Source organism: Macrosteles quadrilineatus, unplaced genomic scaffold (assembly GCF_028750875.1).
Source record: "Macrosteles quadrilineatus isolate MER2022 unplaced genomic scaffold, UCM_ALF_1.0 Scaffold_9__3_contigs__length_116548681, whole genome shotgun sequence".
In the NCBI taxonomy this organism is placed as follows: Eukaryota; Metazoa; Arthropoda; class Insecta; order Hemiptera; family Cicadellidae; genus Macrosteles; species Macrosteles quadrilineatus.
This window is the reverse complement of record NW_026542602.1, coordinates 66,026,980-66,047,819: the sequence shown is the minus strand read 5'-3', so window position 1 is coordinate 66,047,819 and position 20,840 is coordinate 66,026,980. Positions and strand designations below refer to the sequence as shown.

Genomic DNA, 20,840 nt, shown 5'->3' with positions numbered 1-20,840 from the left:
CAGGTTTCTATATGCGATCGGGCTCATAGATCAAACATACTGTACTCTCTTAGAAGATTTCTCATCCTCTTGAATTAGCTGAAGACAACGTTATTGCCAGTTCCGTCTGGTGCATTGTAGAGGTCGTGTTTTTTATACAATTTGGTTCTTGTTATTTCAGTCATTAAAAAAAAACCTTGTTTAATCAAATTAAACAATTTATTCATAAACCATAACTTGTCCCCTAGTTATGTAACCAAATAGTTAAGCACAAATTATTAAACATAACATTGTCGATACACAATTTTGACGACACTAGCGATAAGTGTCACCGGACATGAACTAGTCACGAAAACGAGCTTCAAAATTTACAATGGGAATGGGATGAGTGGTCTGCTGCTTGTGTTGGGGTCTATGGGCTCACTCTCACTTTTGAAAGTGGGGTCCCAGTCAGACGGTCAACATCTCCAATGGCCAAGACTGAAATATTCCGATTATGTCAACTATATGAGATGCTGATTATATGAGATGTTCACCATACGTGGGGCCAGGCGGCCGTATCCCAGTGCATGACTTGTATGATTAAATACTGTATATAATCAGTGGTTGCACCACGTTGACTCGTTCAATACTTTGTTCGCATGTTTTGGAAATCTAGTGGAGGGGGAAGGAAAAGGAAATCAATTCATCCACCTTTCACAAAGCCCACTTGGCCACTTCTGCTGTTCCAACATTTTGCACTTCCCTTTCGCCATCTTGCTGTCTTCGTGGTAAGTTGATCTATTGTCCTACTCTATCTTAATTATCGAATTTTGATGTTAGATTCCATTGTGTGGCCTAATTGTGTACATAGTTATTCGCTGGATAGAACTATATCATTGTTCATTAGTGTATTTTGTTTCAGGCGTGTTCCTGTACTTATAAATAGAGGGTTATTTCCCTCTTTCATACACCACCCGTGCAAGTGTTGGGGCATTTCTCGCTTGCTCAAAAGGAACATATTGCAGCAATGTAAGTTAACATTTTAACTGTATCTATTTTACTTAACACCTTTTTGGTTGTATACCCACAACAATTTACAGCTTCTTAAGGTTTCTCGATTGCAATTTTAGTGAGTTTCAAGCTGAATTTTCAAGTTAATTCACTTGGCAGCCATTTTGGTGGATCATTAATTCCATGGCCACAGCCAATAATTCCAGTAATTAGGCTATATTCCCTGCAAATGTTTTTAGTAGGCCTACATCTTATATAGGGGAAATCTTAGGGTAGGTAGGGCCTATTTAGATTACTGTAATGCTGTGTAGAAAATTTTCTTCAGTCTGAGGTAAGCTAGCCTAGGCCTAGCCTATCTTAGGCTATTTCCTGAACTTAGGTAGGCCTATTGCAAAACTTAGGTTAGGCCGTAGGTCTTGTCTTTGGCAGGGATTGGCTTTGATAATTAATGTTTTTCACATTAGGATATTCATTTTGTTCGGAAAGAAGAGGAGAATCTAGAAATAGTAATATCATAATGATTTAGACAGTGTATTTTATCGGTAAAGTGAAAAAAATAAAAAAATTTGATTTTTTTTTTTGAAATTTCAAAAGCGGCCTCGGTATTTTTTTTCTACGGATTTTTTTATGGGAAATTCATTATATACATTTTGTAGACAATCTAATTCCCTACATAGAAATATATAGGCCTAACATGTTAGGAAAATATTTTTTTTTTATAAGTTTTTGAGGCAAAATATAATGACAAACGGAGAACCGAAAAAATTGAAAACCGTACAGTGTTAGTTTATGTTGTAAAAAGTTCTATAATATATGTGTATACTAATAATATATACATGTTTGTAAAACTAATAAAGTAAGGAATCAAAAAAAGTCATAAAGTTTATGGTAAAAATAATTTTTTACCTATAAACATACGTATATAAAATAATGTTTTTATATTTTAGCGATTTCCCGAGAAAAAAAATTCACAGTACTTAGTATAAAACTTTTGTATCAAATTTTTTTACTTCAAACCAACATAATAATCTTGTAGTGTATTCAATTACCTACATAAAAATGTATAACATGTTAGAAATATTTTTTTTGTAGGTACGCAATAGGGACATAATAATACAATAACCGCAAAACCGCAAATAAGTGTAAACTATAGCCTACAGTGTTTTCTTGTGTTGTGAAACATTATGTAGGCTGATGATATGTAGCCTACATATTTGTAAAGCTAAATGAAGTAAGGAATCCAAAAAAGTCATAGGTAATGATGGTAAAAAGTTATTTTCACCTATGATTATGTATCAATTTGAGAACGTTTTGAATTTTTTGCGCATTTAGAAAAAATGGAGTGTACAGTATTTAGTAGCCTAGCCTATATAATTTTTTTACCAATTTTTTTACACCCAAACCAATATAAACATGTTGTAGTGTATTCATTTACCTTTATAAAAATGTATAACACCTTGGGTAAATCATTATATAGCATATAAAGCACCTCTGAATGTCAGAATCGTCATTTTTGGACATGATGCTAACAAAATACAGTAGTAGGCCTAGGCCTATTTAGTATAGGCTATAACTTTTTTAGAAAGTGTTTTACCCCCAAACCATTATAAACATGTTGTAGTGTATTCATTTACCTTTATAAAAATGTATAACACCTTGGGTATATCATTATATAGGTACAACAATCTCTGAATGTCAGAATCGTCATTTTAGGACATGATGCTAACAAAATACAACCTTTTATGAACACTATTTCACACTATTCAGTAATATTTATGCATGAAGATTACTGTTATACACACACACACACAACACTTCACTAACACTAACACTACGAACTAATAACATATTTAGTAATAAATCGCGGATAAAACTATTACCGGCAACAACACAAACAAACAATGGCAATACAAGACAGCTGACAGACTGCAGCAGTAATGACTCACTTCCGTCGTCTACATGCGAGCATTTAGAAATAACCCTGAGTGCAGGGCTGCCACTCTCTGAATCTAAATTTCTTCCTCTTCAAAATGGTATACTATATGACTAGTAATAATAAATTACACTGTATGTAATTCGTATTTTCCACATCGTCATCTGGAGTCGATTGGCCATTTGTTAAAAATTTCGAAAACAGCTGTTTTCATAAAATCGTACCGGTTGTGCAATCAATATTTCGTTATAAATATTACTACCACAATGAAGATAAAATCAATGGCTATCCAGTGGTACCACTCGCAACATCCCACGATGAAAATTACCCGAGCAGGGTAATGCCAAACAAAACGTGTTTAGCCAGTTCCCAAGTGTCTGCTGCAAAAGTCGTGCCGCGTCGAAAATTCATTTGATTTCTAATCGTCGTGACATTGTTATATACCTGCTACAGAGTTTGTTTATGTAATAAAATGAAAGTTCAGAATGTGATCTTTCGAATGGTATATATATTATTCTCATCTGAGTTGATTGTAAGTGTTTTTTTTTACCGATAAAAAATTTTCGGCCCAGATCGTCACAAGGAGTCGTTGGCCATTCTAAGCATCAACGTCAGATCGTCACCAGGAGTCGATCGGCCACTGCTAGGGTTAAGTTAACCCTTTTAGTGCCAACGTCCGGGGAACCGGACGTTTTTAAAACGAGCCAAAAGTGCCAACGTCCGGCTGACCGGACGTTTCGTAATGATCGAACAGTTGTCATAACCCATATATTAACATTGAGTCGAAAGTTACTAGATGCGATACATCAATTTTCGTTGGTCGAAATATCGAAAATTCGATTTTTACAAAATTTTAACCTAAAAATCGCCAGATCGCGCTCGGCATTTTTAGCGCGACCTTCGGGAAAAATCATCAGCATTTTTTGAGCGTTACTTTTATTTCTCGCCTGGCACTCTAAGGGTTAACGATAGGTCGACCATCGATGATCACCATTAAGTTAATGAATTTAACTTATAGGCTAGATTTTCTTCTGATCTTTTGTCATTTAATTAAGTGAATTTAACCTCATTCATTAACCCGCATACTCTTCTAGCATTGATTAAAATAAAACACACTCCCCAACATTGGTTAGGCCTACATTTAGGCCTAACTTGAGTTATTTTATGTTAACTTACTGCTAAGTAGCTAGCCTATACCTACATAACTTATTTGTGTTTGCTGGGTGTCTAAGTTAGCCTAGTAAGTTAGCTTATTTTGTTGTCACAGTCTGGAATTTTATGAACCACGTAACTTAACTTAAGTTGATGTCAAATTAAATAAGTTATTCATTATTTTGCCGCAATCGCGCTAACTTAGACAACAATCACGTTTTCGTTTCTGCGAGAGACTATAATGTTGTTTAGACAGCTGCGGGAGATGATAATGTTGTTTAGACAGCTGCGGGAGATTTTCATGATATTGTTCGCTATTGTGTTAAGTCAAGATGACCACTTTACCTTGACTGCGGGTGGCGATGAAGTTGTCTAGACTCGACCGTAGGAGATGTTAATGATTTTGGCGTGATTGTGCTATACAACTGTCACGTTGGACCGCAGAAGATGATGGTAATGTCTACATGACCGCAAGATAACACATTAACTGAATTTTGCCGCAATCGGGAAATATGATGATATCTGATGGCCGAGAAATGTTAGTGAGTTTGGTTGTGCCCTAACTTACTTGTTCTAAATGCTGCCCAACGTTGCCACCCTTAAGTTATATTAACTTAGCAAATTGGGATGGGCCTTGCCTACCCTCAAGTTAGTATATAGGAGGTTGCCTCGATGCCATAAGACGCGTGGAACCTCGAGCCGACCTAGGTGTGATGTCACGCTCTGACCTTGTGGCCCGTCTCACACAGCGTCAAACGTACAAATACAAATGTCTAAGTTTAACCATAGATAAAACATACTCCCTTAGTAGATTAGTCATCCTAATGGAACAGCTGAAGCCAATTTTATTGTTAGTTCTGTACGTCCAACTATAGAGGTTATGTTTTGTTTACAATTAGTTTCTTGTTATTGCAATAATTTAAAACCTTGTTTAACCTAATAAAACGATATAATCATAAGCAATAACTGGTCTCCTAGTTATATAACCAAATAGTAAAGCACAAATCATGAAAATAACCCTAAAATAATAGAAACAAAATGTTGTCTACACTAGCGATCAGTGTGGACGTACATGAACTAGACGCAAAAAACAAGCTTCAAAATTTACAATGGGATGAGGAGTCTACTTGTGTTGCTTAGTCTATGGTTTAACCACTTACAGCTAAGTAACTATCAACCCTACAAAGGCGTCAGTCACATCAAAATGTTCAGTATTTTATCTTCCGCTAACACGTTCAGTGCTGACTAAGTATATCAATTGGTAGGCCTAGTCGCGCCACGAATGGCCTACAACGTCAGGCTACTTTATATATATCAATATCTCATTGGTTACTTACATACTGTTCACATCTTTGGCAAATTCCTTCAAAACCGTTTCCTTAAGATAACGGTCAACTTCCACAGGCTTTAATAACGATAACTTGTGATTAAGAGCAGTTAGTTGTTAATGTTATGATTTAAACAGGTTTCTTTTATTTAAAACTGTGATAAAGACATAGCGACTAACTTCTTGTAAGATTAATTTAAGTCGCTCAGAATTAGAATGCCAAAATATATGCCAAGCGTAAGTTCCGAACACAAGTTTGGAATTAGGCTACAGCACTTCCAAATACTGAACGTTATGTTTTTCGTTTTAAATTATTTACTCAAATTTAAACTTTAACTTATTACCTATAAACTGTTAACTGTCATAAAATCTGTACCTAATTATTTTCCAAAATTCCACGAAGATTCATTAGGCTACTTAACTTAAATGATATTCTTAATAGAAAATGAGTCTCTTAGGCCTAGGCCTACTGAAGCTGTTTCGAACATTTTTGTTTTGAGTTATAGGCCTATTTACCATATTTACTGTTACAAACGATTAACTGTAAACTTCTAAAAAATTGATACTTATTAGGCTACATCTAAAATTGTTTAGTTTAAAAATTCACAAAGATTTAGTAGGTACTTTGAAACAAATTTATTGGAAGAAAATGGATGTTAGATGCTTACTGAGTCAGTTTCGAACTGCTGAACATGACATTTTTTGTGTTATATTTACGAATTATCAACTGTAAACAGTGATAAAGTTGGTAGGCCTAATAACTTAATTACAATAAAGTTGGGAAAACATATATCTTGAAAATACACATAAATGCTGTACTTAACAAACGTTACCTAGCAATAACAAATCAAAGGTCAACACACACTCATCTCTCCTTAGGCCCAGCGCACACGGTGTGACTGTTTTACAACTTTCGTTGCAAACCAGTTGCGCGTGCAACTGTTTGGAGACCTCGGCAATGTATATTGCAGTGGGGAGGCGCACACGACGCAACTGGTTGTATGCGATTTCAAAAAAAGTTTGAAACCAATTACATACAACCGTGGGCCCGACGTTGCAGTTGCGCTGCAGACTTCAGTTGCACGAGACCACGGGGGGTTTTTTTTGTGGTGTTTGGTGGTATTTTGTTGGAAATTTGACGGCCGTATAGTGTTTTAATTTCCTATCTGAATAGCTCTATCTGCTACAAACAGCCTAGTACTAACATTTTTGCTCAAATAAGGGTGAACCCAATGCTCTCTCAGTACCCTTCGCTGTCTTCGGTATTGATAACGCTAATAACATCTTCTTCGTCTGAGTCCGACGTAGTAAGCGCACTTAAGGCCTTAAAACAACGTAACTGCACTAAATTTGCACTCCACTGATTGCACAATAGACGCAACTGTAGTTGTAAAACAGTCACACCGTGTGCGGACAGAAGTTTTGTTTCAGTTGCAAACTGGTTCCAGACGCAACTGGTTTGCAACAGTTGTTTTTGTTGTAAAACAGTCACACCGTGTGCGCTGGGCCTTACATGACTCACATTCCTTGTAATGCAATTCCAATACCAGCTGACCTGACATGATTAGCCCCTTGACATTCCTACATAACCTACGTTATGGTTATAGGTACTCCATTGAGTCTTTGTTTTTATTGAAAAATGTAAATTAGATGTCAACACACCCCTATATCCCCTTACATGACACACATTCCAGGGAATGTATAACCAATACTAGCCTACCTAACTGACCTAGGAAAAATTAGCCCCCTCCACATTTTGGGTTCATTCTGCCCATGTATTTTTTATTTGCTAAATCTCTTAGGCTATGAGATATAATTTAAGAATGTAATGATAATACAAAAAAATAATCAATATGATAGTAAAAAAATAATCAATATGTCTTACGGCTTTCGAAGCACCGATTGGATTGCCGTTCGGTATTAGGCGGCAATAATTTGGTATTTGGAAGTTGCTGTTCGGTATTAGGAAGATGTGTAATTTTTGGAATGGGTTGGGAAAATAGATTTTACTTCACATTTACCGAGGCTTTTTGAGCTATAATCCAGGAAGCCCCAAAAGTTTACATGTCAGAATAAAATACGTTCTGTGATGATGTGGTGTAGTATGAGTGTAAATGAAGATACCTGGGCCCTATATATCTTCCTCTAACCACTGCCAAATCACGCACATTTCCTGTCGTAACCCAACTCTATTGCAAGGAATTGATTTAACTCGTCAAAGTGCACAATATTACCTTAGCTGCCTATCACAGCCAGCTTTTATGTTCTTAATGTATCTAATTATTAAGGAACGCGGCAGCGTTCCGCCCCGCCAAGTCTCCCAGCGGTACACAGCTGCTGCAGTGTATATACATGACGTGACAAAGTGGCTTTTTTACTCGTCTATAGCTCTGAAGAAACAAAAGCTATTAAAATAATTGTCCATCTACTGGATAGGGGCACTCATTCTCAACAAAATAAAAATAAAATAATTTAAAAAACGGTTGTGTTTGAGCCAGAAAAAATAGTTTGAAAATTCACAAATTTTCCGTGTTCTCCTTCTTCTCCTTGAATGTTGACGGACCTACAGCCCAAACCACAGGCTCAATTTTAATGTTTTTTATGTTGTTTGAAAGCCCTTAACGTGTAGATGTGCCTTTTGAGGGTCTCAAGTCGGTGCGTTGGCCCATAAACCCTTGGCAAGCCCTTAAAGTACGATTTTGGCCCATTTAAATAACATGGGATTATAATAAAAACAAAAGAAGGACCAGCTGCGATTAAATCTCATTTAATTTAAATGTTATAGAAATTCATAGGAACAGCTGAAAATTATTTTAAAACTTTTATAAAGTATTTTTTGCAGGTATACCGAATGATTTGAACTACTTACTATATAAAATGACTTAGAGCAGTGATATTCCCCGATACTTCCCATTGAAAAATGCAGTGTACCGATGGTACACTGGTACAACAGCTCGTCATTTTTAACAGTTTAATACTACTTATTAAAACATATGAAAACTAGGAACTTGAAAATTAGTACTAGTACTAGTACTAAGGTTTGTTTTATGTTTTGATACACTAAAATAAAACAATCGGGAAAATCACTCTACGTATGTCAAACAAGCAATTAAAAAGTGATATGTAAATTTAGGATAGATGAGTTTTTCAATATTTGTTTTGTTTATGCTGTTTCTAACAAACTTAATCCGTTTGATTACATTTTTACTTCTCTAATAAGGGCTCAATTTACACTAGTCTTTAGATGTACGGGTTTAATTATCAGAACACTTATGTAACACCAACGCATTTCATGTTGTTCAAGATGACCATTGATGAAATTTGAAACTGAGTTTAAGCCCAGGGGGTTTGTTAAATAGTAATTTTGGTACGTGTGTCAAAAAGTTTTCAATCGGTTTAAAGCAGATAAGACCAAAAATGTAGAATTTAGTTCTACACAAACAATATTATTGAATTTAAATGAAATGTAGTTGTGCCGTGGTCTATATATCAGAGAAAGGAAGATTTTTATTTTAACTTTTAATTTTCTACAAAAATAAATAAAATCTAACAAAAAACCACTAAGTGGTAACACTTTCCCCGCCAAGTCAGCAATCCAAATAAAGATAATAAATCATTACTTTTTCCGCCAAGAAAAACAATGTAATGTATGTAAGTTTGGCAACTTGGCGGCAGACTTTTGCTCGATCACTTTAAAAAATACCATAAAACTAGTTTCATTGAGCAAGTATCTCTCCCATTAGTACATTGCTAGGTGAGAGCTTATTTTACAAAATTTGACCTTATTTGTGCCACATTTCATAATTTCGTCATAGTGATGGTTTTATATTTACTGATTACCTCGAAATTATTATACTTAGTTGGACTAATTAATTACAGAAGTTGATTTGTGAAATTATCCACGAACGTAACTTCAATGAAAAAAACCAAGCAAAAGTCTGCCGCCAAGTTGCCAAACTTACATACATTACATTGTTTTTCTTGGCGGAAAAAGTAATGATTTATTATCTTTTTTTGGATTGCTGACTTGGCGGGGAAAGTGTTACCACTTAGTGGTTTTTTGTTAGATAATATAATGAACAGAGAAATATATATATATGGACTTATTCTAATTCGTGAAAAAAGGTAACTAGATTTAGCAAATTGAATTCTAAATTTGTGAAATTAATTGCCAGACCACGACCATTCTAGAACCCAATAAATTACATGATTTAATTACTACCTACCCTAGCCTACACCCTTCCCCAACCCCTACGAAGCTATCTAGACATATTCTAACTTAGGTACTTATCCGGATTAGATGTACAGCTCGAGGCGGTCGACACTACACTACTGGTCTCTTGGCTCGCTGCGCGTGCCTACCCGGGCCGACTGCGCGCGCATCGTCGTCACGTGACTTGCGCTATTGTAGCGATCCGCTACAGTTTGGTAATTGGTAGATTTACCTTAGAGGCTAAATGATTCAATTTGTACCCTAACTTAATACATTTTAGCAGCAGGGCTTGTATTTTGTGACTGATATTTCGAGTATGTCTATCGATGATTGTTCCCAGAAGACATTGACAGGGTGTCCAGCTAACCTGGAAACTGAATCATGTAGGGCCTACCTACGTAAATTTTATGGAACCAGGAAAACGTGTTTTGTTAAATCGGCCTAGGCCTAATAAATGTCAAAAAAACCCAAATCACAGATTGAAACTATCACGATTCACCGATGTTACCGCAATTGTAAGAAATGGTTACAGGAAAAAATATAACCTAATAAATTTTTCTGCGATTGCAAGAAGATCACTGATGAGGCTGCAACCACGATGTGACAGGTGTTGAAGTACCTAACTTAATCACTGGAAATAATAGCAGATGTTGCCGCAGTCATGTGAAATCGTCACAGCTGTTATTGCAATAGTGGGGGCCTATATCGTCTCAGTTATTTCTCCGATCAAGAAATAATTAAAGATGTTGACATGATTGTCAGGATGATTACCGGATGTTGCCGCGATCGAAATAAACCACCATATGTGTTGTCGTAATTGTTAGAAACCATCAAGGTTAACGACGTCTGCATTTCTGGCCTTTCCATAGTCACAAGTAATGATCACGGTCATTGCTGTGATCATGGGAAATCATAACATCGGTTATCACAATGAATTTTTGAATTCTGATCCTTTGTGACCAGCTCTTAAGGTCGCGACTTGCCTTCCACTGGCGCGTGCCCAATTAGTGTACCTGTGTTATTGAATGTCTAGTCTCAAGTGTGATAATTGTTTTATGTATTACTTGTTTTATCAAATCTTTGGCCAAACTCCACCATGTAACATTGACACTTCGAATGTGGTCAAAATATTTTATCAAATTGGTCATAAAAGTCAACTTTTTACCAAACATTATTATTTTTGTTGTTTTTTTACACAATTGGCTTCGCTAAGAGCGCATTTGTTTGTGTGGTAATGTTAACAAGTAAAGGTACAATGCAGTCGGTTGACATTCAAAACTTCAAGTTGTTCGTATGCAACTTTAAAAAATCTGTAATTTGTTTTGGACAGTTCTCTCAAGAAAGTAAATATTTTTGATAATTTTGTTAAAATTGACCTAAAACAGCAATGACAGTTGGTAGTGTTGGGAGGGGAAGGGATGAGGAGGGCAACGGGGAAAGACCAAGGCTGTATCCTAAAATAAACTTCTGTTTTTGATGAATACGTTGGTGCTGCACTGTGTCATTTCAGCCATTTTTATGACGGTTACTTTATTCTTGGAGTCTTGCGGCCAAGACCTTATCAACCAGACAGTGCTCACCGTAACAGAATATAACACACTGAAATTTGCTGCAGTGTTTTAATGTTGACTATCAGGAACTATTAACAACCAAGTTTTGCGTTGGCTATTTTTAAATAATTTAGGTTTTGCACATTTTTAACAGCAAGTTTGGTCCTGATGAAAACTTTGATTTTAATTCTCGAAAAGCTGAAATTTTTAAATTTTCTTTAGATTGGTTGCTGGACACACTGGATCTAGGTTAATGTAGGTAGGCTGTCTGCTCCTTTGTTGTTTAACTTAGATAGTTTCTTGACATTTTCTTAACTAAGTTAATTCACACTTTTTTTGTAAATTCTGACATCAAATATCTGGTTTCACTACCTGTGGAGTTATCGATTGTTTTTATTTTTAGGTCTTCTTACGGATCTGGAAGTCGAGGTTCAGGAGGAAAGTTTAGCGGTGGAAAGTCATTCGGAGGAGGTGGAAGTGGTGGAAGATTTGGAGGAGATAGAGGCGGCGGTCGCTTTGGCGGAAACGGAGGAGGAAGATTCGGAGGAAATGGAGGAAACAGCTTCAAGAACAAGCAACCAGGTGGAGGCCTTAAGAAACCAACCTGGGACTTTGAGTCTCTCTCGCCATTCGCCAAAGATTTCTACAACCCTCATCCCAATGTTGTGGACCGACCATTCCATGAAGTTCAGAACTTCTTGGCAAGCAAGGAGATAACCATCAAAGGGAGAGCTCCTAAGCCTATTCAATTCTTCGAGGAAGCCAATTTCCCCGAATACGTCCTTGCTGAAGTCAGGTAGATTAATATTATTATATCATAATTTGTATTTATAATTGTGTACATATTCTGGTAGGCATTGATACAGTTTTAAATGAAGAATACAATTTGATTGTGATACAACTTACAATTAAGTTAAATACCTATACTAATAAAAGTAGGTACAATTAATTGCACAGTATCAGCTAGTAGTCTTTTTTTCTAAAGAGACGATTTAACACAAAAAAAAAAAAAAAAAAAAAACTTGTAAAGGATAACAGGTTTTTAACTAAATGCCCTATAACCTAAAATACTCTATAGAAAATTTTCATCTTCAATTCCAAAAGTGGTGTTTTCTGATACTCACTCTCTGGGTAATAGTGAAGTGGAGCAAACACCAACATTGGCACCAAATGTTATTAACAGTACATTTTCTAAGACTCATAAAAAGCAACAGATAACTAATTGAACGATGTATTTATTTCAAGTTGTTAGTAATGTGTAAAAATATGTTTTAGGAAACAAGGTTTTGACTTCCCTACTGCCATCCAAGCACAAGGTTGGCCTATTGCAATGAGTGGACTGAACATGGTTGGAATCGCCAAGACTGGATCTGGGAAAACCCTAGCGGTAGGTTTTAAAATAGATATCAGTCTAAGCTGTATTTTATGTAACCTAAATGTTAAGCCCACATGCATCTAACCTTCTGCATGTTATATTTAAAATAATTAAGGGTGTGTAAATAAGGGGGTTGAGTATTTTAAATGTCACTTTTGAAATATTCACTTTTTAGGATGAAAATTTTTTAATGGGTAATTTAAACAGTTAGACTTAATTTCCTTTAAGTTTTTCAATTTATTTGTTATGTAATGGCATCACTGGCCATTCGTCTAATACAATTAAAAAAATATATGTCCTATTTCAGTACATGCTGCCGGCAACTGTCCACATCAACAACCAAGAGCCCATCAAGCGCGGTGATGGACCCATCGCTCTGATCCTGGCCCCCACCCGAGAGCTGGCACAACAGATACAACAGGTGGCCATTGAGTTTGGGTCGTCCACTTGTGTACGAAGTTGCTGCATCTACGGTGGAGCTCCCAAGGGACCCCAGGCGCGAGACCTTCAGCGCGGCGTGGAGATTGTCATTGCAACCCCGGGCAGACTCATCGACTTCCTGGAGCAAGGCACGACCAACCTGCGACGTTGCACTTACCTGGTGCTTGATGAGGCTGACAGGATGTTGGACATGGGTTTCGAACCCCAGATCCGCAAGATCATCGAGCAGATTAGGGTTAGTATGACAGATTCACACGTTTGCCTGTACATTTACACTCAGTTACTCAATGCTTGTGATGTCACTATCCCGCTAGAGACGTGTTTTGTTCTATGAATATTAATTGTTGTTCTGGTTGCAAATTTAAATTATCAGTGCCTGGTTTTCTAGACTCCACAGGGGGCTACTGTGGTGCCACTATCCGGCATCTAACTCTTCAATGTGGAATACATTTTTTAGTTTGCCTATCTAGGCTAAAAGTGTCTCAACATGGCTACAATTTTTGTTGAACAAATTTCAAATTGCTATAATAAGTAGATCATTGGAGCAACGGCAAAACTTGTCAATATAGGACCATTTTTTCTTCAAGAGTGTTTAGAAGTCAAAACCTTTTTTTAGATTGTTCATGTATTTATTTATTATATGCCTAATTATAATGCAGGCTCACAAATGTCAAACAGCTAAAACATCTGAGGGCAATGAAAAACTAACATTTTTACTGGCAAAAGTTTGTTTAAAAAAAAACTGAAGGTAATTTATACCAACCAGGTTCAGTACCTACTTAAGTAGCCTTATGTACGTCACAAGGGAAATTAATCCTAGACCTAATTATTCAATATTATTTCAGCCTGACAGACAAGTACTTATGTGGTCGGCAACTTGGCCCAAAGAAGTTAAGAAACTTGCTGAAGATTTCCTTCAGGACTACGTTCAGATCAACATCGGTTCCCTTGAGCTTTCTGCCAACCACAACATTGTTCAAATTGTCAACGTCTGCAGAGATAATGAGAAGGACCAAAAGTGAGTATTACAGTTATTCTATCAGTTGCGTTCATAATCATGTTTTACAAAGATAAGATTAGTTACGCTTAAGTTTTTATATCTGATTTCAAAAGTCATTTTTATTTTCGTAACTCATCTCTTAAATAAAAATTCTAACTGAATGTGACAATTTAATAAAAAAAAAACTCATGATGACTGACCTAAGTTGTTTGACAGTGGTTCTTAAACTCCAGTACTAAATATAAACAGTAAAAGCTTGCTAATACGACAGCCAATGTCCGGCACTTTAAATAATCTAGCATCGGGTAGCTGAGTCTGAAGTGTTTGGCAAACATCTGTTGTACTCGTTTTGCTAATTTTTATTTTTCTCTTTGGAGTCCTTTAAAAGAGAACAATTGTTATATAACAATTGTGTGTTTAGATTGAGCACTCTGCTTCAAGAACTGAGTCAGGAGGAAGGAAAAACCATCATTTTTGCTGAAACTAAGAAAAAGGTCGACAACATCACCAGAACTATCCAGCGCTATGGGTGAGTAGACCTACTGCCTGCTGATAAACTAGCCAACGCCATCAACAATACTGAACATGAATTTAGTAAATAAAAAATAAGTTGTAATATTTATAAATCATGGAGCAAGACAAGTTGTCATTGTTATATCAGTAGTTTTTCATTGTTATTTTTGTCTAAAAAGTACCTATAACAGATTGAACGGCTTACTTCATTGATCGACATTTGTATAATATCTGATTTTAGCTTCTAGTAAACACACTTTGGTGTTTTTAATAAATTTAATATTACAGTAAAAGCAAAAAAAAAAGAAGAATAACCGTGGTGTATTACTTTTTTGGTTAGTAGCATGTTAATTAATTGTTGGTTTTGTTGTTTTAGATGGCACGCAATGGGAATTCACGGAGATAAGAACCAAAGTGAGAGAGATTGGGTGTTAAGAGGCAAGTGCTTTTTGCTCAACAATGTTTTAATGTTTTCCCTAGTCTAAATCTCTAAATCTGAAAAATGTTTTGCTGGTACATGTCAAAGGTAAATTACATGTGTTCATGATTATTTTTTAACTCTTCCTTTTCAAAATGATTCAAATAGATTTTTGTGTTTTCAAAAACTTAAACAAATATGCTGAAATTAGTTCTACAAGTAAAAAAGAATCAAGTTACAGTATTGGTAAAAAAACACAATGTTTGTGTAACAACATTATCCACATGAAGTAGATGATTTGTTTGATTTGTCGATCAGCTGTTTAGTTTCAAATGAATTAATAATGTCAAAGATTTGTGATTTAAAATACATAAATTATCATAGTACCGTAAAGTTTTCTTAATCATGGTAACTTATGCTCAACTAAATTTTACTATTCCCAGCATTAAAATAAAGTAGTAAGATCCATTATGAGTAAACTTTAAGGTACACAATCCTTGATTGAAATGTAGTATACATTGACAGTCATAATACACAGCAATTTCAAGCAACAAACATATGTTTCTGTAAATGAAAATTATCTCCCCATGTTATCCTTATGGAGTAATACAAAACTTTAAAGGGCCCCAGGGCCTCATTCTCTAATTATTTCCCTAAAAAGAAAGTTTCCTACACAACTTCACGTTACGCTCTTTCCAATGAGACCAAAAACATGTCAATCGGTTCAGTAGTTTCGGAGGAGTAATTGTCACAAAAATCCTGCTTGCGTATTAAATAAGTACTAGAGGTCGTCCAGTGGTCGAAACTCGACCAAAAATATTTAATGTACAGACTTCTTTATTTTCATTCCACACTTTGAATAGAACATGTGATTGGAGTTTCATCCATTTGTTTTGATTTTCTGTTTATAATTCGTTGTTATTTCGTCACCAGCATGGCAACTCATAATATCCATGTTCAATTTTTCAAAATTTTAAATTCATTTTTTGTGCTTATTTTTGAGCCTATTTTAATTTATAAAGGGATTCTGCACACCTACAGGAAAATAGCTTTCTAACAGTATCGTAGATTTTCTCTACGATGCACACGAGCTGAGAAAAAAGGTTTTAAAGAAACATGCTTGCCTATTAATATATAGATAGATAGATTCTACAATAATCAAGCCTTTTTATTCTTAATTTTTGCAAACACAATAGACTAGAATAAATACTCAATATTTGACTTTTTGGGTTTTGAGGAAAACAATTTCATCAATGGCTGACTTTAACTTGGCTATATATTGTGATCGCAATGTGTTGAGAGGTAAATAGATAGATTGTTGAACTTGCCACCAAAAAAACCTTGTAGACCCTATTGATTTGCTGTGTTAGCTTACTGTTGAATTGTTTGTTCCAGAGTTCCGTAAATCGTCAGCAGGAATTCTGGTGGCAACTGATGTTGCTGCCCGAGGCCTAGGTACGTAACTTCCCCCGTAAAACGGACGTGCAAGGCTACTGGGGAGATGGACGAGACTCTTCGTTTTTGATGCCAACTTTTTATAAATTCTACGTTTATAACTTGAAGCGGCCAAACTACACCTGTTGATTCGTAAGCACATCAAAGTCAATTTACTTTTCAAGTTTGATAGTTTTACTGACATGTCCATCCCAAGTGTTATGTGTTTGCTGTATGGTATAAGCAGGAGATAATATTCATTAGAAATTAATTTATTTAATCTTTCCATGCAAGTTTTATATGATAACGTATTGAAGGTGCATCTCCTGTTCTTCATTCATATAAGAATTGAATCTTCATGTCCCCCTACCGTACCTATTTTGAGTTTTTATTCTGTATATTCTAATCAAATAACGTGCACATTTTGTTTAAATCTCCGATTGCTAAAGGAATTTTTCTACTTTCAGTCCATTATTCCAGTTTATTCTCTTACTTACCTTCAAAGACATATTCAATCAGGACTTTTTCTTCACTGATGTTTCACCGTCATGGATTCAATCATCAGTCGTAGCCACAAATATGTTTTTTCTTAAATGAGGTTAGAGGTTATTGTTGAGCAAGATCCCACGCAAGATAAAAATGTGCTCCTTTAGCATTTTTCTGTGATACAGGACACTTATATTCTGTAATGTAACCCATACACTTGTGCGTGAAGACAATCTCTTCATTGGACATGTAACTGTTGAAGTTTTGATAACTTGAAAAGCAGCATATATGTGTATTTACAGTGGCATATATGTATTGATGTGTCTAGTCTGGTGGGTTTTGGTCGCAGGCATCTTGTCTCTCCTGGCCATCGCACGACCGATTCATTCCTCTTCAAGCTTATTGAGGATATATTGAATCTGTTTGAAACTATGTCGGACTGGTTCAGGTAACTCATTGAATGGTATGAGTCCTCAAGCACTTGAAGAGTTATCTCTTAACATTTGGAAATGTATAGTTGGGTTGTCATTACTGGGCCTAGAGTAGAGGTTGAGCTATTTTAACATATTTACTGAGCTTTGTTCTTTAAAATTTGACAATTATTTCTCATGGCGAAAAAATTTTTTTACATTCATAAACTATTTATTTTTATCATATACGGTAATAGTATGTTTCACTGTAAGTTTTTTTTTTTTAGATTTTGAATAATCTACAATTAAGAGATAGGCCTACTTTTACCGAGACCATATCAAAACTCCATGTGAAAAATCACATGAAAATATTGTAAAACATGGTAATCTATTTTAAATTGTTAAAAAGGTTGAGTAATTTCTGACTATTTTTTAAAAGAACATTTAGGCCAGGAAAATACTGTAACCAAGAAATATCATGGAGATGTTAGTGACAATCGCAGATGCAGCCGACATAATTGAATTATGTTGATCTACATTTTGTATGAGCAGGTCACAGCATTTGTCACACAAATGCAGCCCTGGCCCACATAACAACACACAATGTTTTGGTGCCATGGATTATACATCTAATGGAATTGATAAACCGAGCACGAGCTTTGTTGGATATAGCCTAGATTGTTGCCACTAGAGCAATCCGGTATCCACAACATTCATCTTGCTGACGGATGAATGGAGAACATAGCTGTCCGGTAATCTGTTACGGGACTCTATATAGCCAAGCTTTGGATATCTGCTCATTGGGTTTTATCAATGGTACTGTGTAAAATGAAATGGTAAGTGGACACCTGGCAAGTCATCACAACATATCGATAGCTCACCTCTATGTCTCATTGTATGTGTTTACTTTTTTCAATGTGGGATGCAGTAAGAACCAATTCATGTAAATTTTTATAACTTTATTTCAAATACGTATTAAAACTGTACCAAATGGCAAATGCTTGAAATTTTTTGTAAGCAATATAATTTATGTTACTTTTAATTAACTAGCTGTGAGCTTAAATTTTTTCTTAACGTTGATGTTCTTTAGGTTATTTTAGTTGCGTTAGTAAATGTGGGTCCCAAAAATACATTGAAAAAATTGAAGACGAAATTGGCCATTGATTCAGGAAAATGACATTTCAACCAGAGGTAGGCGAATTAGTGATTGACAAAATAACAATTATGTTTCTTTATGTATAGATGTGGATGATGTGAAGTACGTTATAAACTACGACTACCCCAACTCCTCTGAGGACTACATCCACAGGATCGGCCGCACAGGCAGGTCCGACCAGACAGGCACTGCGTACACATTCTTTACACCCAACAACAGCAAGCAGGCGCGAGACCTCATCAACGTCCTGACAGAGGCCAACCAAGAGGTGAATCCCGAACTCAACAAGCTGGCGATGCGCGGAGGTGGTGGCGGCGGTGGCAACTGGAGGGGAAGTAAGTGTAACCCAAGCAATAATCTTGTCTTTGTAAAAAATCAGAGGCGTGTATGGGGTGCAATCGATATGTACTCTGAATTTGCAACCCTATACAGTTACTAAATAATGAAAAGTAACTATCTAGTGGCTTCTACAAAAAACTCGGAAGAACTCATTTATGTATGTTAGTAGGCCTATTTAAAAGTTTTCTTTTCAGTAATTTTTCAAAAACTGAATTGTACCCTTTTTACCTGATGAACTTTGCTTATTACAAATAATAAGAGTTTTGTTTGAAATGGAAATATTACAATTTTACAGTAAATGCTTAAACAATTATCAATGTTTCTTTAAATTTTAACAACAAATTTGTTGTGTCTAGGGAACCAGTGGGGCTACCAGAGAAACACCGGCACCAGAAGTTTTGGAGGCCGAGAAAAGAGCCATCAGAAATTCAATGGTAAGTTTATTTATTATTATCTTACTCCATAACTTTTTTGGTGGTGCCAATTGGCATTCAACCTATAGTCGGGAAAAAGTTGCGCGTGTGTAAGGTAAATTAGTCTTTGAATACGTTCAGGATGCTAATGGGCAACTCTTCTCCAGTGAAGCTAAGCATTAATCAAGTTTAACTTTGAAGGGATTGCACATTCTTTGTGCTGGGGCTGGGCGTATTGTGGAGATAATTAATGGCTATTCACTAACGTTAGCTACAAATGTTTTATTTGCTTATATAAACTATTATTTTACGAGATATACCATCTCGTTTAAAATAGTAATGTAAATGTTTTTTTGTTTCAGACTACTAACTGCTGACATCCAGTTCAACTGTCGCTGTACATCTCTTTTATTGTGATAACTTAAAATAATGTCATTAATGTAGCTAGAACCACAGATTTTTTGTTTCAGTTTTTGAGTTGGCTCGGTCAAGCGGTAAAGCCAAAAATTATGACTTAAGTTGTTAGATCTCTTAAAATGGTACAATATTGTAATTTGGATCAACAATGACTGTTGTGCGATTATTTATGTAGCTAAAAGTGCACTTTCAAATTGTAATTTATCTGAAGGATATTTTGTTTTATTAAATGTGTGTGTATACTGTATACTTACTCTATCAATGATGCATTGGTAATCCTCAACTTTTTATAATGACTGTAGTATTACCTAGGATTAAGTAACCCTTTTGACACCGTTGCACTGTGGTTTTAGCAAATCTTTTATTTGTCATCTTTTGTACTTGCTATGTTAAGATATGTTAATTTTAGTGCAGAAAATTCCTTTATAATTTCTTTTATTAAGGTGAGTGGAAAATACAAAAAAAATCGCAAAACCTTTTGTTGTCGATTATTTTCCTAATAAATCTTGAATGATGTTTCTAAGTTCTTGAATTTTCAATTAAAAACAAAATTTGAGCAGATGCTCTATTTGGAAGAATCTATATAAAGCTAATTAATACTCTATTTGGAAAACATCTATTTACTTACTTAAAGCTAATAAGGAATGCAAAGCCGCACACCTATCATATAATCCGCATACTTGAATGAAAGGATGTGAAACTTCCCCTACAAATATCAGTTTGTCAATTAACTCTCCTAAGGGCATGAACCTCATCTAAAGATTTGTATTAAATCACATTTAAAATATTGTAGAGATGTATCATCTTGTTTTTATTTATAGTTTGATTACCTTTTCCCTGAGTTGTTAACATTACGAAAAAGTTACAAGTTTTGATTCTGCCACACAGCTTGATGCAATTACACAAGAAACTTGCAATTAATCATCACAGTTTTAATATAAATATATCTCAATATTTTGAGTGGGGCTTAAAAATTTTGGGGGAAGAATATTAGAAATCCAAAATGTTAATCTGCAGCATTGGGAAGTAGTGCACTGCATGTGGCGACACTACAGTAGCATGCTACTTTTTGGTAGCGTAAGCTGTAGCTACTCTACTTATTAGATGTTAAAGCTTAATCTCAACAAAATATTAGCGCTACTGTACATTACAGTAAAAGATTATTTTCTCGCTATTTCTTTATTGATTAAGACAGCGATTTTTATCACAACTTAACCTCTTTCAAACTGAAATTACTGAGAAAAGTAGGCCTGCTACTTGCTTGGCTTCTTACAGCTAGTCGCAGCCGTTT

At 35.5% G+C, this 20,840-nt stretch overlaps 1 protein-coding gene across 1 annotated transcript; it reads left to right on the top strand.

Annotated features, from left to right (window-relative positions):
- Positions 1-641: 641 nt before the first annotated feature.
- On the top strand, positions 642-20,025 carry LOC129004370 (ATP-dependent RNA helicase p62-like). Its single transcript, XM_054432938.1, has 12 exons — positions 642-749; positions 884-990; positions 11,551-11,943; positions 12,423-12,534; positions 12,830-13,198; positions 13,809-13,981; positions 14,385-14,492; positions 14,853-14,914; positions 16,290-16,349; positions 18,467-18,715; positions 19,076-19,153; positions 19,495-20,025. Coding segments are annotated over exons 2-12 (1,614 nt in total). The 5' UTR covers positions 642-749; positions 884-988; the 3' UTR covers positions 19,503-20,025.
- Positions 20,026-20,840: the final 815 nt, after the last annotated feature.

Coding starts and splice junctions, on each gene's coding strand:
- LOC129004370 (XM_054432938.1), top strand. Junction 14,493..14,852: donor AGAACTATCCAGCGCTATGG/GTGAGTAGACCT, acceptor TTGTTGTTTTAG/ATGGCACGCAATGGGAATTC. Junction 14,915..16,289: donor GAGAGATTGGGTGTTAAGAG/GCAAGTGCTTTT, acceptor TGTTTGTTCCAG/AGTTCCGTAAATCGTCAGCA.